The following is a 14022-nucleotide window of genomic DNA, read 5'->3' on the forward strand; positions in this document are numbered from 1 at the left end:
TAATTACATAAGGATTATATGAACTCACTCTCTTTTTCGAGGGGAAAAAAGTCAAATCTTCGTTTAACCCTTCCCCAACCCTTCTTCCCCAACCCAGACATCACAACTCTTGAAGCTGTGCGTTTTCTGTGTATCCTTCCAGAACACTTGTCATACCTACATATACATTGGTATGTTATGTTTATACACGTATCCGTGGATGATATATCCTATTGTTTGGGGGTATGTGCTTTAAAAAAAAAAAGTTTCCAGACCCATCATTCTGCAACCTGCTTTTTTTTTTTTTTCCACGACAGTTTTTGAGATCCTGTTGTATAAATATATTACAATTTTATTTAGCCAGTCCCCTGCTGATGGACAGTTAAGTGGCTTCTAGTCGTCCACTATCACAAACAACGCCGCAACGGATATTCGCGTATATGTCTTCCTGGGCTCCTAGAAACCACCACGATCATCTCTCTGGGCACTGAACTGCTGAGTTGGAGGGTTTGGTGGGTATTACTACATGGCCGCCAAAAAGTTTCGCCTCCATCTTTAAAAGCAAGTTGGGAGATGGCCTGGGCTCCGGGGCAGGGGTGGAAGGTTCTCGGTCTCTGCACCACAGGGGTGCGCGGGGGGGGGGGTGGTGCCCCGCCCCCTGACGCCCAGCGCAGCAGCCCCAGCGGCAGCTCCAGGCTCCCCAGGCTCTGCGGCCGCGCGCCCGTCTTCTCCTGCTGCCACACTCCTGGGCACGCGCTGCCTCATACTCTCTCCTGCACCGAGATGCGGCTCTCTTTGCCGTCCTCCTGGGTCACCGGCTGGCAGCCGTGTAAGGTCTCCTGTACCGGAGCAATGGACTGGGCGGGCACAGGAATATCCTCCAGGTCCTCCACGGGGTCCTGCCACATAAACTTAGGGGAGCCGAGGCATGAGGTTACACCCCCCCCAACCCGCAACACCTCCAGTAGCCCTTCCCTCAGAAGGAGACCCCTCCCCCAAACACAAGCCCCTTCCCCTTTCCCAAAGGGAGGGTCAGTGCTGATTCAATGGGTGCCTCCTGCCCCCTGCAGGCCACACAGAGAGTGTCAAGAAGCTTCCAGAGTGGGAGCCTGCGGATCCAAGGAGCTGCCCCTCCAGCCCCCACCCAATGACCTGGCACCAAGGCCCCAGAGACATGGTTCCCCACGTATTAAAATGCCAAGGAAACATCAGATCTTGCCAATGGTGCCGGGGCTGTTCTGGGGCGGGGGGTGAGCTCTGGAGATGATAGAGGTTGGTGGTAGCAGGGAGGGAATGGGAAGAACCCTCCTTGCAGCCCAGCACTGGCGGTGAGAGTAGCTACTGCTGCCTTCCCCGGGGACCACAGGGGCAGACCCTGAATCAGTTTTCCTGCCACAGAGGCAACAATGAGTCAGGCTTTCTTTCCAGTTTGCCAAAACCCTGAGCCGGTGCTCAGGGCTGACCTACCTTATTCTCTGGCTCCTTGGCCACTTTTCCTAGAGAGAGAGAGAGAGAGAGAGAGAGAGAGAGAGAGAGAGAGAGATGGGATAGGGAGTTGCTGAAGCCAGATCAGGAACAGGTGGCCACTTCTGTACCTTCTCCTCCCTCCCTCCTTCCCTCATCACCTCCCCACCTGGGGACTCACTGACACAGGCAGACACCAACAGGACAGCAAGCAGGATCCCCATCGTGATGGGGATCACCACCAAGGCTCTTATCCGAGGTGGGGGACCTAGAGAAATCAAGACTTCAATGATGGCTCCCCACCAGGGGCAACCCCCTACCCCCATGCCTAAGGCTGCCACACTTTTGCTGGACTCTAAAATCTCTCAGTGGCTGAGCTCATCTAAAATCCGACGGTTCAAAAAGGTGGCCCTGGGAGAATGTGGCCGGATGTGTTTAGTGTGACCAGCACATTAAAAAAGAATTCTTGAAATATTTGCCAACTTTTTAAAATTGGGAGATGACATATTTAGAGTCAGGATATCTGGCTTCTCTTAGAAGTTTGGAAGATCCAGCCCCACCTGCCACCCCTTACTAGAACTGAGGAGTGGTCGCAGTCTCCACCAGCTGCCCACATGCCCCATCCCTCCCCACTCTCTGCCCAGTGCTGAGGTCCGTCAGCATTTATGTCTGCACTGTGGCCTTTGTTAAAGGAGCATGGAGGGAAAAGCAAAGTAATTCCTGGACCTAAGTCTCTATCCTAAACGGGAAAATGAAAGATGCATGGCAGGGACTAGGGGAAGGCAAATGAAGCATTCACCTTGGGACAAAATCTAAGGGGACACCAAAGAAACTCAGTAATCAAGAAAAGTAATATTTTCATGTCATGTTTTGAAAAATCATATTAATAAACTATAGCTTACAGGCTGGCTGCCTTTTCTTTTTTCTTTCTTTTTTTCGAGATTTATTTATTTATTTGAGAGCGCGAGCGAGCACACGAGTGGGGGGAGGGGCAGAGGGAAATGAAGAGAATCTCAAGCAGACTCCCCGCTGAATGGGGAGCCTGACACAGGACTTGATCTCACGACCCTGAGGTTATGACCTGAGCCGAAACTGAGATCATGACTTTGAGCCAAAATCGGGAGTCAGACGCTTAACCGCCTGAGCCACCCAGGCGCCCCTGGCTGTCTGTTTTTTTAAAGCTTTATTGGAACCAGGGTTGGGATTAGACTGAGGCAAGTGAGGCAGGGCTGGATCACGTTTTTATGTCCATTTTGATATTTTGTTCATTATGGGCTTTTTTATACACTAGCTTTGATTTTTTTTAAATGTATCAAATGTTACTTATCTTGATGACTGCGTTTTTCTCTCACCCCCTTTAATACTGCATCCAAGGCAAGCGCCCCACTCTCCTCACTCCAGCCCCAGCCCTGCCGACAGGAAAGGGGGTCTTAAAAAACAGAGGGGGGGGGGCGGCGCCCGGGTGGCTCAGTCGTTGGGCGTCTGCCTTCGGCTCAGGTCACGGTCCCAGGGTCCTGGGATCGAGCCCCGCATCGGGCTCCCTGCTCGGCGGGAAGCCTGCTTCTCCCTCTCCCACTCCCCCTGCTTATGTTCCCTCTACACTGTCTCTCTCTGTCAAAAAATAAGTAAAATCTTAAAAAAAAAAAAAAGAAAGAAAGAAAAAACAGAGAGAGTGTCTTTGTCTTAACCGTTAACTTTTCAACTCCTCAACATGACCTGCGTGGTCCCTGCAGCTATTTGAGTCTGTGATCTGTGCTGTAGGCCAACCCCTCATTCTAAAATCAAAACCGAGGCCCTGAGAGGAACAGTGTCCCACCATGCTGGTGCTTGAAAGGCAGGGTGGCAGAACAGCATTGCTGGAACACCTCGAAAGTGCAAGAAACTGTGCAAGAACCCGTGCAAGGCCCTTCCCTCAAGCTGCTAAGGGAGCTGCTGTCATCATCCCATGTCACAGATGAAGAAACTGAGGCTCAGAGTAGGGAAGTGACTTGCTCAGGCTCCACAGGTAAGTGGCAAAGCTGGAATGCCTCAACCCCCAAAACTGCCCTCTCCTCTCACTTCACCCGCTCTCCCTCTTCCCCCCTGCCCCCAGCCCAGTTGTCTCTGTGTGCCCCTGTGTTCCCTTTGAGCTCCCTGCCTCCTCAGCCTGCTGCCAGGGCCCATTCTCCAAGACTCACCACAGACAGCATCCGTCTTGTTAGTCCCCGCCTGAATCTCCATCAGGCCTTTGGTCTCGCAGCTGTGCACAGACAGATGTGCATGTGCGCACGCACACACACACACACACACACACACACACGACACAGAGACAGAAAAAAGACATGAAATTTCCCCAACCATAAGATTTCCAACCCCAGAGGGAGACCGGCAAAACGAACAAGTTCAGGTTCACCGAGCACGTATTGTGGGCAACATCCTATGCCGGTTATTATGGGAATGACACAGACTCTGTTCTTACGGAACTCATGAGTTCAGAGAAAAAATTGTTGCACATCTTGAAGGAGGAATAATCAGAGAGTCTCTACAGAGCGCCGTGCTTTGTCACATAGGCTGAAGTGAACTGGGAATCATTCAGAGAAGGGGAGACAAAGCCTACAATGGCTGGAAGAGACGGGTGATGAGTCAGTCTAAGGTAGGGCTTCTCAGCCTCAGCACTACTGACATTTGGGGCCACATAACTCTGTTGCAGGGCTGTTCTGTGCACCGTAGGATGCTAAGCATCACCCCTGGCTTCCACCCACTAGATCCCAGTAGCAGCCCCTCCCCAGTTGTGACAACCAAAATGTCTCCAAACATTGCCAGATGTCCCCTGGGGAGAAAAATTGCTCAAGTTGAGAACCTCTGGTTAAGGGTCGTCCAGAAAGACTGTCGTAGGGAAGGGAGATCTGAGTGGCCTTGAAGGATGTAAATTTCGAGCAGCAATACATTCTAGCTGAAGCAGGACAACATGATTTGAGGGATTCAGTGGGGGGCATGCCAGATGGTGTGAGGGAACTAAGGAAAATTGGGCTTTAGGACCAGATCGCTGGTAATCAGCCATGAAGGTTTCAACCGGATGCAGATGGTAAGTTGCATCAGCATCCAACCAGATGACCACACAGTGACAGGACTCAGGGGGCCAGAGAGCTCACAGGAGGAGAAATTACGGACAAGTGGACAGCCAGGAGGCCCATGCAGGCATCGCAATATGGGATGATGAAGACGTGGTTCCAGGAGGAGGGGGGAGGAGTGGACAGAAGAGAACATCGCCAGGAAAAATACATCTAAAGTGGGGGAAAAAGGTGAGAAGCTACAAGGAAAGCACATATATGAGTGCTTAAGCATCTATAAGTCACTCCTACGTTTCTTTTCCTCATGCCTTGTGAGATGAAGGGCATTCCCATTTTCCCAATGAGGGCACTGGGGCTCAGAGAAGGGTCACACACTTAGGTGGGATCATATCTTTTCTAAGCTGCACTGAGGCCAGAACCCAGTGCTCTGATTCTACTAACCCAGCTTCCCTGGGTATCATTCAACATTTATCAGTAAAGATTTATTGAGCACCTACTGTGCACCGGGCATTGTTCTAGGCATAAGGAATGCATCGTTGGAAGAAAAAAAAAAAAAAAGCCAAGTCTCTACACTAAAGGAATTTGCAGTCTACTGGAGCAAGGCAGATAGGAACCAAATAACAAAGTATTGTGGGGAATGCTAGTATCTGTGTGGAAAATACGTGTGTTTGCCTGTGCGTGCTTTTATTTGTTTGTACGAAGAATCTCTGGGAGGACACACAAGGAACAGGAGCTACATCCAGGGAGTGGGTAAAAGGAAACTTATCACCATAGGCCTCATTGTGCCTTGTGTCCCACGAGCCTGTCTCATCCATTTTTTAAAATTAAATGTAGAAAGTTAATCGGGCACATGTTGAAGGGTATTCCAAGCAGGAGGGTTGGATACAAGAGAACGAACAGTGTGTTGAGGGGATTGCAAGTAGCATGGGGAAGAAATGGAGCTGGAAGGTTGGGGGCCCATGTGAAGGAGTCTGGGTTTCGTCCTAAAGGCACAGAGAGCCATGAAACATTTTAAATAGGGAGCACCATGATCCGAAATACACTGTAGAAAGCTCACTGTGGTAAGAGGGTGGGGGGAGAGAGCAGAGGCAGGGAGGCCGGTAAGGAGGTGAAGGCACCATCCAGACCACAGTGATGACTGTGAAGATACTGAGAAGGAATCCCGAAACATCTGGAAGGCCAGATGGACAGGACCTGGTGACTGATTTGGGAGCGACCATGGGACAAGTGCCCAGACCCATGGGAGTGGTCTTCCCAGAGGGTGAGGGGGGCAGGCAAGTGAGCCCATTTGTCGCCTGTGGGTCACCTGCATGGAGGTGGACCCCCAGTGGTGGTATATGACTGTCTGGGACCCAGGAGACGGATCTAGACAGGAGATGTTGTTTGGGAACCATGGATACAGATGAGATGCTCAGGGGAGGTGGGCAAAGTGATTGGGGAGTAGAGCCTAGAACTAAGGCCAAGGAAACCTGGTAGGAGGAGCAGAGGCGGGGTAGAAGGAAAGCAAGAGAGGTGTCACAGTGCCCCCAAGAGGGGAGTTTGGTGAAGACTGAGAGATCAGCAGCGTCTTTTACCACTGAAACAGAGCAGGCAAAAAAATGCTGAGAAGTGGCCTTTTTGGTCAGCCACGAGGACACTCTAGAAGTTCTCTAAGTGCACAAGTGCGTGGACATGGGGAGCAGGGGCTGAGGGACAGGGGGCCGGATAGAATGAAGTAGTCCCATGCCCCTCTTAGGGCAGGAAACACAGAGATGGATCCTTGTACCTTGTCCAAGGGTGACACTTTTCCAAAGCAGATGACACATTGGAGAAGAAGCCGACAGGGCAGGGATCGCAAATGGTATCAGAAACCCCTGTAGCTGGAAGGGAGGAGACGGCATTCATCATCACAGTGGACCACCTGTCCGGCTCCCAAGGGAACTGGCGGACAGGCAGGGCGGGAAGAACTGCCTGTTTCAAGGGTTGTCCCCCAGCACAGAGCTTCCCCGGTGGAAGCCTCCTCCCCCATTGCCCTCCCAAGGCAGATACCCAGGGCTGGAGGCCAGATGAGAAAGGTTCCGTTTCCTGCTCACCAAGCAGAGATCCCAATGCAGGCGGGTCAAGGCTGAGTGCCCACTGCCCAGCCCCTCACCCGGAGCCTCAGCTCCTCCCTCCTGCCTGCAGAGCTGACTCCCAGACAGGCCACGTACCGATCCACTTGACTCCCAGTCCAGGGGGGCACAGGCTGTGTAGGGTGCAGCTCTCACAGGCATTGCTGGTACAGTGGAGACCTTCATGGCAGGTGCAAGTGGTGTCTGTTTCTGAGGTGCCCTGCCTCTGGACCCGGAGCCCTAGGTCTGAACAGAGATGGCAGGAAGGATGGGGATGGGGACCCCTTAGCAGCCATGCTCGGGGGATCTGCTTCTCACACGTCCTGCTTTTATTTTCTGAGACCCTCTTCCAAGGAGGGATGGGGATCAAATTATTTAACAACCCATACAACCCAGACTGCAACCAATCAGAACAGACCCGGGCTATACCAAAAAACAAAACAAAAAAAAAAAAAAACCCAATGGCTGCATTGTCAGGAATGAGCTAGACTATCGGCCTAGCTCCCGCGCACCCCTTCCCCAGGAGCCCACGCACTGGGATCGCAGTATTTGTGCTGGTGACAGTGTCTCTCTGAGTTCCAAGTGCCTAGGAATTCGCCTGTTTTGCAGCGAGTGCATTCTGTGTTGATGGTCTCTGTGCAGTCATTCACCAGTTTCTGTCCTGGAAAACATCGGGAAATGAGATGGCTCCAGCCAGCTCAATGAGTCAGACGCTTATCAAAAACTGAGCAGGTTGGGGCTTAGGGCGGGGGGGGTTCAAAGATGACTGTCTCGGAGCCTTCCAGACTTCATAATCTGGTGGGGGCCTTGGGAGAGACGGGAACCCTAGTGCTGGGTAGTGCAGAGAGGGAGCCCAGAACATTCTGAGAGCAGGGCAGGGATGGGAAGAATCCCAGGGGTCATTTAAGACTCAAGTTGACAGCTGACACATAGGGTCTGCATCTGCCAGCAAACCAAGAAGAGTCCCACTATGGGGCCAGGGGGTTGGCGGCTCACCTGGCGGACACAAATTACAGCACTGACTGTTTATTAGGTATTGCTTTTCTCTGCATGCAGTGTGTTCTGGGTGGACCTAAAAACAGAATGGGATGATTTGAGGGTATCTTGAAATCTCTGCTGCAGCCTCTATGGCAGGGAGGTGGAAATCAGCCAGGACAGAGGTTAGTACTGAAGTGAAGTCCAGAGCAGAAAAATGGAGCCTGCATATTATTTGGTGTGTTTGTTTTTAACTAAACTGCCAACTGATGTGATTATAAAAGGACCCAGAGGATCGGCCTGGCATTTCACAAAGTGATTGCGCTGGAACATCACAATATTCTCTGAACTAAACAGATCTGCTTTTGGCTTGACTCTTGAGTTCTTCCTCTTCCCAAAGACGTAGAAGCACATGAGGGCTCCAGTACCTCCCCTGGAGTCCTGAGGCTGGCTGGCTTCAGCTGGTCCTAGTTCTGGCGGGGGGGCTATATTTAGCACTTGGTGGCTTCCTTCTATTCTTCTGTTCCCCACCCCTTTCCCTCTCCAAACCCTCATCATCCGATCCTCTGATCACCCAACCCCTCCCTCATGAAATGCCTGGACTGTGAAGCTGGAAGGACTAAAATCCAATGCATTTGCTTTACAAATGGTTAGCCTAAGGACCAGGGAGATGGGGCACTTGCCCAGGGTCACATAGCGATAGAATCTGATGAGAACTCAGGTCTCAATACTGCCCCCTCTCCATCAACATAGGTCTTGCCTGCGCTATTTTTACTCCATCCAGGTACCACCCATGCTATTAATTACTTCTCATTAATTTAAATACATTGATTTTTAAATATAAACCTTATATCACTGCCATGAGAGAAGAGCCAGTATCGCTTCTCATAAATAAAAGGTAACCCTAAAAATAAATTCAACAGAAGTGCAGCAATGTTATTAAAAACCCAGCTGGTTGCTCCGCTTGCTGATAGTCCTCCTCTCCAAGCCTGCTCTTGGTTTTTGTTTAAAAAGAAGGATTAGCAAGTGCTGGAGAGGTTTTAACTTTATTCTAGCTCCAGAGACTTGCTCCTTGAAAAAAAAAAGGGGAAGTATTTTAATAGAAGTGTAAAGTGAATTTCTGTTGTTTAGTTCTATATCCGTGTGTTCCCTAAAATCATGCCACACTTTGGGAACAGCCAGTGAAAAGAGCACAGGCTTGAGAGTCAAACAGCTTAAGGCTCCAATCTTGCCTTTGTATCGCTCACTAGTTATTTTTTCTCTTAGCCTCAGTTTCCACATCTCTAAAATGGGAGTAGTGCCCACTCCACAGATAAGGTTGTGAAAATCAGAATGAATATACGTATACAGCCTGGCCCAGTAGCTAGCACATAGTAGGGCTCATTTAAATGGCAGTTTTAATTATCATATATATGTGACTATCTGCTGGGATGACTAACACCCTGGATTCTGCCTAATTGGTGGCTCTCATTCAGCTTGGGTGAGAAAATTACTTACAGAGAAGCATCTTATTCCAAATGGGGAAGGAAATACAAAGGTCTGTCGCTTCCACTACCACATCCTGTGAATGTTCTTCCTGCAACCCTGTGGACCTTCCCACCAGACTCCCAGAGCAACGAATGTCCCTTGTGCCATTTTCAAACCCACGAGAAATACAGCTCCTTCTCTGAAAGTTTGTCAATCCCCAGCTCCCACTCCATAGCTCCAGTCCTTCTGACACAAAGAAGCTCAGGACCAAGGCTCGGAGAGGCCGGCTCTGGAATCAGGCAAATGTGGATTTATATCCAGGTTCCACCTAGCTATGAGAACTCTGGCAAGCTATTTCCTCTCTCTGAGCCTCAGTTTGCTTATCTGTATAATGGGGGAGTTGAAAAAAATCAGACCAAGAATGCCTGTAAAGCATTTCGCTCAGAGCCCGACACATGGGAAGCTCTCATAAATAGCCCCTGCTATTTTTGCCACTAGCCAGTCTTTACCTGGAGCCAAAACTGGCAGTGTGCTCTTGAGAAGCCCAGATCACCCTTCACGCTACCTCCCCTGGCTCTTCCTCCAATCCCTCCTATAAGAGTCCTCCTTCTCCTCCTCCTCCCTCCAGCTCCACCTTCTTCCTGCCTCCCTTCTTCCTAAGAACCATCCCTTAGAGTGAAAATGAAAGTTCTGGGACCAAAGCAGCTTCCCCACTGACTCTTCCCCTGCTGCTGACTCCCCTCCCCAGCCCCTCCATGGGTCTTTCCTACTCAGACTTCATGCCAGAAACTACAGCCTTTGAAAGTAGGGGGAGGCCGGAGGGGTTGGGATGAGAGGGTCAGGCACTTGGGGGATTCCCAGCCTCCAGAATGAGGAACTACAAAAATACATTTAAACAAAAAGTGAGTCAAGTGTGGGCTTCTGAAAATCCCGGAGACACGCTTGGTTGGGCATAACTGAGACTTTCTGGTGCCTGGAGAAACCCCGGCTGGTCTCCTAACCCTTTCTTGGGTCCCATGAACTATTCATCTCCCCCCAGAGGTCTCCTATATCATCTTAAATTCGAGAGGCAGAGACACAGTCTTGGGTATTCCTCCTAGGTTGGATCACTCAGGATTTGGGGGTGGGGGTGGGAGAGTTAAAAGCTCCTTGCCTTCTCAAAGAAGTACCTGGGGCCCTGCATCCACCCTTGTTCCCACAAGATGCCCTGGAAGAAGGCATCCCCAGGTGGCCAGGATATGATAACCACTCACAGAGGCTGGCATCTGTCCGCAATGGAAAAGGGACGGGAAACCAGCCAGACACGCCTCTTCCCTTGCCCGGCCTCCCTCCTCGCCTCTGAAACCCCTCACCAGGCTCCGTGCGGCCAGCCTCTGAAGCAAACCCAGACTGCAGCCTTTTGACCAAATAAAAGCTTGAGGCTCCCCAAATCCCAACGCCATCCACGCCATAGGTGCACGTTTTTTGCAGTGCCCCCACTACGCGCCCTCTGTGGGCTACCTGGGACCCCAACCTGGAAGGAGACAGAGGCAGCCTACCTCGTACAACTAGGACCCGGGGTACCTTACCCAGCTTCTCTACCCACTTGTCTGTCCTCCCAAAATCAGCTAGGAAGGCCCTTCCCCGAAATATTTCTTCTCTTCCCATTCCCCACTCTCAAATCCCCAAATCCCCTGTCGGGTCGGAGCAGAAACTCAACTCACGGCGGTCAACAAGGAGCCCCAGAAGAGACAGCGCAGAGGCAGAAGGACCATGGCGAGGTGAATACCAGGCGGCGGAGTAGGGGCGCGGAGACTGGGCCTCTAGTAACTCCCCCAGCCCGTGCCCCTTCGCCCCGCCCAGGACATGGGCGGGGTCTTCGGGGACCAATCGCGGTCAGCTTCCTTGGGCGGGGCGGAGCTCCTGCCTACTCTTCGCACCCGGATTTCCCCTGGACGTTCCTCGGAGTCTAATTCTCCCGGGAGTTTAGGGTCGCGCTTTTGGCGCGGGAGATGGCGCGTGGCCCCAAGAAGAGCACTTCCTCCTCGTCCCTGGGGCTCAGAGGCCAAGCTGAAGAGGGCGGGGCGCTAGCAGTCTTCCCGGAAAGCTAAAGGAGAGGAAACACCCATGTGCTGTGGAGACGTCCCAGGGAGCCCCCCCCCCACGGTTCTCCCCCGCAGCCTCCGGGAATTCCGACAGAAGCGAAAGTGTCCCCATCGCGGATGGAGAGGCCTGAGGCAGTTCCCCCCATCCCTGAAAACGGGAAGGCCACAGCTGGGGTGTGGGGAAATGGAGGGCATTTGAAGGAAAGGAGTTTACCGGCTTAAAGTTTCGCTCTCTTTCAAAGGAAATTCCCTCGAGTGGGCGCAGCGTCCCAGCCTCCCCATCCATCCATCCATGCATCCATGCGTCCCCGCCAGAGTCTATTCCATCCCGGTTCCCGTCCGGCGGCTGGAGATAGGCAATTAGAGTAGTACATCAGCCTTCCGTGGGATCGTGGAACCCCACGAGTATCTCAGGGGACTCGGGACCCTCTCGTTCTGCAGAAACCCCCACACCCTTGTGCCTACATTTCCCGGGTTCTGGCCCTCCAAGCCATTCTTCAACCAATGTTAACACTCTCTACTCCACAGCATGGAACTCCTGAATTCTGTTCTAGGCTCTGACTCTGATGGGTTGCGTTCGGTTGAGCCTCTGTTGTCCCCAGTGGAATCTGAGGAGCTTGAACTAGACAGTTGTTGGGGTGATGACCCTCCAAGTTCTGTATTCTGGGCCAAGTTCTGCATTTCAGGCCAAAAGTCCTGCCTGCATAGATCAGGGAGGATGGGAGAGGAAGGGGCTGCTAACCCCATTTCCCTGGCTTCTGCTGCAAAGGGCACCCTCCTTTCCAACACGTACCACTAATTCAGAAGCTCATCATCTCTCGCGTGGGCTGTCTCAATGGCCTCACTCATTCACTAGGTGCCTGTTGAGCCCCTACTATGGGCCAGCAGGCAACTCCCAACCAACACACCCCCCGACATTGTTCATCCTATTGCAGTTTTCTTTGCAAATCCCAGATCTGATCTGATCAGGACACTTCTCTGCTGAAAAACTTCTTTGGGCTCCCATCCTCAGGATGGTCCAAACTCCTTCTCATGACACAGAAAGCCTTCTGCACTCCACCCCCACCTGTCTGCCCATGTTCACTGCCTGCCATGTCCTCCCATGCACACCGGTTTCCACCATGCTCTCCTTCTCCCCATTTTCAAACTTTTCTTTTTACTGTGTCTTGCTGTTTCCTTCTTTCCCCTCTCCTTCCTGGAACCAGTTTAAATTTCGCTTCCTCTTCAGTTAAGCCTCCGCTTAACTCCCTGAGACAGAGGTAGTCGCTCCATCCCACCTTAGCTCCCCCTGCAGCATTAGTGTGCTGGACTAGAACTCCATCTCTCTGGCCCCACTGGACTGGGAGCATCTTGAGGGCAGGACTGAATTCATCCCAGTCCTGGGCATGTAATAGGACACCAATACACACTTGCTGAACAAATAAATGAGTAAGTGGGTTCAGTAGCTTCTCATTCCCAGCACACCCTCCATCAAGAAGGATGTGGGGACAGGAGGTGCAAAGCTGGTTGGTAGTCCAACACACCTCAAGCTGGTGGTCAGATATCAATAAGCCAGGAACACTTGAAATCAAGTCCAGAGGACTTCACAAAACCCATCCAAACATGCCTGGGATGAAGAGAACATTAAACTCTCTTTTCCCTTTTTAATCCACTTCAAAAAGCAAGTACAGTTTTAATTCCTTTGGGGGGGAGGGTGTTGCTATAATAACTTCAGCCATTACTTATTCTTTATTTGCTTGATTCCAAAATTGGACCCTTCACAAAACTGCCTTGGAAAGCCAGTACACAGAATTAAAACATTAATTATATTTTATAAAACGTATCATAGCCACAATTAAAGCAGCTTAAATTAATGTGTGAAAGAATAAATAGTAGCCTTCGGGTTGCCCCATGGGGCGAAGACCAGATAAGATAAAGGGAAGATATTTTAGTATACACATATCCAAAGGAGATGTGTGCTGGCGGGGACAGGCCAAGAGAAGGCATAGAATCTTCCTGTGCTGAGCAGAGTACCCTGGAAGAGGAAAGAGAAAAGATGATTTATGGGGAGGGTGGGTTCAATGATAGGAGTAGGGCAAAGGACATTCCAAAGAGTGGGGACCCAGGATTTTGAATAACAGAAAATGGTCTTTGCAGGGGAGTAGGGGTTCCAGAGCCACGTGGATGGGTAAGAAGTAGGCCTGGAGGTCAAGTCCACAGCACAATCGGAATCTGGTAAGCAGAAGATTCTTTTTTTTTTTTTTTAATTTTTTTATTGTTATGTTAATCACCATATATTACATCATTAGTTTTTGATGCAGTGTTCCATGATTCATTGTTTGTTCATAACACCCAATGCACCATGCAAAACGTGCCCTCCTCAATACCCATCACCAGGCTAACCCATCCCCCCACCCCCCTACCCTCTAGAACCCTCAGTTTTTCAGAGTCCATCATCTCTCATGGTTCGTCTCCCCCTCTGACATACTCCCCTTTTCTTCCTCTCCTGGTATCTTCTTCTTTTCCTTTTTTCTTAAAATATGTTGCGTTATTTGTTTCAGAAGTACAGATCTGTGATTCAACAGTCTTGCACAATTCACAGCGCTCACCGTAGCACATACCCTCCCCAATGTCTATCACCCAGCCATCCCATCCCTCCCACCCCCAACCACTCCAGTAACACTCAGTTTGTTTCCTGAGATTAAGAATTCCTCATATCAGTGAGGTCATGTGATACATGTCTTTCTCTGATTGACTTATTTCACTCAGCATAACACCCTCCAGTTCCATCCACGTCGTTGCAAATGGCAAGATCTCATTCCTTTTGATGGCTGCATAATATTCCATTGTGTATATATACCACATCTTCTTTATCCATTCATCTGTCGATGGGCATCTTGGCTCTTTCCACAGTTTGGCTATTGTGGACATTGC

The 14022-nt window shown here is 50.7% G+C and overlaps 1 protein-coding gene across 4 annotated transcripts; it reads right to left on the reverse strand.

The window, feature by feature from the left end:
• Window positions 1–310: 310 nt before the first annotated feature.
• Window positions 311–10984, reverse strand: CD40 (CD40 molecule). Of its 4 annotated transcripts, none has more exons than XM_025875470.2 (9): window positions 10729–10984; window positions 7580–7655; window positions 7119–7244; window positions 6683–6829; window positions 6259–6352; window positions 3621–3682; window positions 1613–1711; window positions 1447–1475; window positions 311–878 (listed from the first exon to the last, which is right to left on the reverse strand). In XM_025875470.2, the coding sequence occupies exons 1-9, from the start codon at window positions 10777–10779 to the stop codon at window positions 741–743; spliced, it is 822 nt and encodes a 273-aa protein (XP_025731255.1). In that variant the 5' UTR covers window positions 10780–10984; the 3' UTR covers window positions 311–740. The 4 variants fall into 4 exon arrangements, with proteins under 4 accessions (XP_025731255.1, XP_025731252.1, XP_025731256.1 ...); XM_025875467.2 differs by having other exon boundaries at window positions 311–890; window positions 10729–10981; XM_025875471.2 differs by having other exon boundaries at window positions 1625–1711; window positions 10729–10974.
• Window positions 10985–14022: the final 3038 nt, after the last annotated feature.

This window comes from Callorhinus ursinus, unplaced genomic scaffold (genome assembly GCF_003265705.2).
Source record: "Callorhinus ursinus isolate GAN/ISIS: 27379988/994484 unplaced genomic scaffold, GSC_fseal_2.0 scaffold38, whole genome shotgun sequence".
Taxonomy (NCBI): domain Eukaryota; kingdom Metazoa; phylum Chordata; class Mammalia; order Carnivora; family Otariidae; genus Callorhinus; species Callorhinus ursinus.